This window comes from Nematocida major, assembly GCF_021653875.1.
Source record: "Nematocida major strain JUm2507 chromosome Unknown 2317, whole genome shotgun sequence".
Taxonomy (NCBI): domain Eukaryota; kingdom Fungi; phylum Microsporidia; genus Nematocida; species Nematocida major.
The window spans coordinates 1-3,611 of record NW_025952889.1 but is presented as its reverse complement, the minus strand read 5'-3'; the positions used below and the strand labels follow the sequence as shown (position 1 = coordinate 3,611).

Genomic DNA, 3,611 nt, shown 5'->3' with positions numbered 1-3,611 from the left:
AAAAACAAAAAAGTATGTAACAGAGCTTTTCGAGTCGCTCTCCGTGAATAAGAGCTTAAAAGTCGAATTCTCCGACTTGAAGGTCGACGCCCGGAGCGACGGGCAGAAAGACCTCTATGGAAAAATCGCCCTGAAGTACACAGACAAAGACAGCGTGATAGAGCAGGGCTTATGCCTTGCCTTTAAGCCTGGACATCTTACAGTTACTTTGTGCCCGTGCGCCTTTCTTTCTTCTGCGAGTGGTAAAGAAGAGGCCTTCTTTGCGGTGGACAGCTGTTCAGAGCCCAAGACCTTTGCCGAGTGTCTGCTTGCCAAGTACGCAGACGCGTGGAGGGCCAGGGGCCTGGGCCCGCAAGGGAAAATGCTTGCTCAAGGCATACGGGAGGCCACAGGCCGCCTGGCGGAAGATGCAGCCCCAGAGCACCTAAACGAGCTTTTGGTGCTGGGGCTGGCTTTAAAGCAGGACCCTGTATTCGCAATCACTAAGGACTTCATCTTCCATGCAGCAGCAAAAGGCACAGAGCTCACCCAGGAGCACCCGGGCGTGCGCCTTCTCTCGAACCTACTCGGCAGCCTTCCGCTGGACGACTATGCAACGCAATGCAATTCGCTGGGGGATATAGTATGCCTGGATGTGCTGGGCAAGCTATTTCCAAAAATTGGCCTGGCAAAGAACACATTTGTTATATTCTATAGACACCCATACAGCATCCTCAACATATGTGAGCACACCGGAACCAACTGTGCGCCCGCAGGGAACGCCATCATGAAATACTTTAGAGAGTACAAAGATAAAGCAGGCAAGCCTCTTTTCTGGTGCGAACTACTAACAGAGAATTTCAACATCAATCTTTTGTTCCCTCTTTTGCTTGCAGACAAGTCAACGCGCCACATAGACGAAATTGGCACACTCCTTCTCGACGTGGAGGAGGAAGACCGGAAGGACGCACTGGACACCAAGGCGCTCTTCGACCTCTTCGTGTTCCTTGCCAGCTTGAAATACAAAGAAACCCCGCACGAGCTGGTGCTTGCTCTGGGCAGCAGGCTTAAGCCAAGGTCGATCCAGGCATGCAAAAAAGCCAATTGCATGATTCTTGTCAGCAGACAAACAGCCTCTGCAATGCTGGAGGCGCTGGGCACGCACCAGAGCGCCCTGCTGCAGACGCCCAGCGGAGAAGAGGTGTTAGACGGCGTGCAGCACATACTCCAGTCCATCTTAAACAGGAGGGCCTAGCTGTTGCACATACGCGCGCACGGTCAAATGGTATGGCCCGCCGGCTAGAGAAATGCGCCTATGCACTATTCTGTTGATTGCTTGCTCTTGGCAGTATATGCGCACTGCGCGGCGCTTTTATACAACTTGTGCTAAAAAGAACCGCACTTCTAAAAAGCCTTTCCATTTGGAAGCTTCCCACGGCCCTGCAAAGAAAATAAAACTTTTCTAGACTGAACTCCAGCCTTCGGCCTCTTCCACGCGGCCCGCCTCTCCCCATGCCAGGCACTTAGTTGCAACACTTGAAGTGCTAGTGAAAAGTTGTCTTTTGTCCATAAACCCGGCCTTCTTAAATACTTGCCTATGCTTTTAATTTGCCGTACTCTTGCATGGCCTCTGCCAAGCCAGCATAAACAGAAACCAGCCACGAGCAGCCACCCGTAGCTGTGCTGTCAGCAAGCAGCACACCCGGCCCACCTCCAGCTTGTTGTTGGCCTGGAGGCCGCTAGCAGGCGGAAGGAGTGCCAACAGGAACGCGCCTGGCACAGCCACTGATGCCGGCTCTCCAGCGCAGCGCCCTTTAACTTGCCCGTGTCCTCCACCAGCACCCCCTCTGTACGCACCCCAGCAGTGTGCCGCAGACATCTCTCCGAACAAACAAAAGAATTAATGAATAGACCGTGGAAGAAAAAAAGAGGAAAGAAGTTTACTTACGCTTGAAAAGCCGGACTCTTCCCCTGGAGCCTTCACTCCCAAGCAAACCTTGCCAGCTCTGCACACGCCCCCTGCAATCCACCCGCCCCATGCCTTTAAACATGGTCTCACGACACGCCTTCTTCTTGCACAGACCCTCGCTCTCTGTTGCAACGGAGGCCTCCTCCTTGCTTTCCTCCTCTGGCACAGCCTGTGTTTTTTCTAGCCCCAAGCGCTCACTATGCCCGTGTAGGCCGCTCACTCTTAACAGAACCGGGCTCTTCCGCACGCTGCGCCCCCTCGCTCTCCACCTGCCCCATGCCTTGCATTTTGACGCCATAGTTTACACCCACCTGCTTTGTGTTTTTCCTTTGCTCTTCTTCAATGCATTCTACCAGCCTGCGTATGCACGCCTTCAACTTCGCACTGCAAGGTCGCTCTGTCTCTATCTGCTCTGCGGGTTGCACTGCATCTGCGCCAAGCCTTTCTGTCGGCTCTTCTAAGGCTGCCAGCAAGCTGGAAGTGCCTTTTTTCTCCGAACCCAATCTCTCTCCATTCCGCACCCCCACTACGCAAAACACCGCCATCATGAAAGACATCGGATGCGTTCTTTCTGTCTCCACCTGCTTTATGCCTTGCTTTGTCTCTGCATTCTCCAAGCTCTTTGTTTGCTTTGTTATGTCTGCCCAGAACCGCGCTGCATTCTGCCCGCCCCCTGCATACAAGCATTCTACTAGCTCGTGCAAGGCTGCCTTTGAATCCTGGCTCTCCCCTGCACCCGCCCCCAAGAGCGCCTGCTCCTTTCCATATGTCCCGCCCAAAGCGCCCCCATCCATTTGCTTGTACACAAAAATGCACACACCTACAGCACACACCACAGCCAGCAGCACCCCGATGCACAACAGCGCCTGCTTTTTCCGACTTGTTTGAAGCGTGTGTCCAGCCATGCATGCAAATTCGCGTGTGCTTATATATTTGTGTGCGCCATCAAAATGATGTGCCGATCCAAATAAAATATATCTAATACTTTCGCAGAGAATAACAACCCGAAACGCACGCCCTCTCCACGCAGCACGGAATGCCGGCAGGAAAGAGGGTAAGGCCGCCCGCCCTGCGCGCGAGTGCTCGCCCTGTCTGTGGCACCGCATATCCTGCACTGCCCTTCTGTGCTTGCACTGTGCCCGAATGATGCTTTCAAGGCCATTCCCCGATCTATTCTGTGTGTTGCGCCCTTGCTCGCATCTCTTTATGCATACGCTCTCGCACTGGCACTTTGAATGCACACTCCGCGCCAACGCGCCCTCCTGGCCCCATTCTTGCTGTCTCCTTCTGCGCGTGTGTGCTCCTTCTCTGTTTTCCCGCCCTCGAAAATAAAAAATATGACTCACTCTGTCTCTCTGCGCACAGTAAAGAGAAAGAATGCCTCCGTACGCGCAACAACAAACCTCCCACACTCTACAGAGCCTCCAAACGTGAGATCATACCTCCCTGCGCCAAACTCTCCTTTCCTGCCTTCTCTTACACCTTCTCTCTACTTCTGCCTTTCTGTCTTTTCTACTATACTGTAACTACCAACACACTCCAAAAAATAAATTCTCCATTCTAGTTTTTTCTCTCCAACCTCTTCAGAACACTATATTTTGTTTGCTTTATTTTTCTTTCTTTTCCCGCAGCAAGACTGCCCACATACACTGCCACACATAGC

General features: G+C 52.7%; 2 protein-coding genes across 2 annotated transcripts; one reads left to right on the top strand and one right to left on the bottom strand.

The window, feature by feature from the left end:
• Positions 1-1,234, top strand: NEMAJ01_2370 (uncharacterized protein; the record flags this gene model as incomplete). Its single annotated transcript, XM_047916207.1, has 1 exon — positions 1-1,234. A coding segment is annotated over one exon (1,234 nt), but the record flags the coding sequence as incomplete, so codon positions are not given.
• Positions 1,235-2,145: 911 nt separating this feature from the next.
• NEMAJ01_2369 (uncharacterized protein) lies at positions 2,146-2,853 on the bottom strand (the record flags this gene model as incomplete). The annotated part of the gene is made up of 1 exon (XM_047916206.1): positions 2,146-2,853. The coding sequence occupies one exon, from the start codon at positions 2,851-2,853 to the stop codon at positions 2,146-2,148; it is 708 nt and encodes a 235-aa protein (XP_047772163.1).
• Positions 2,854-3,611: the final 758 nt, after the last annotated feature.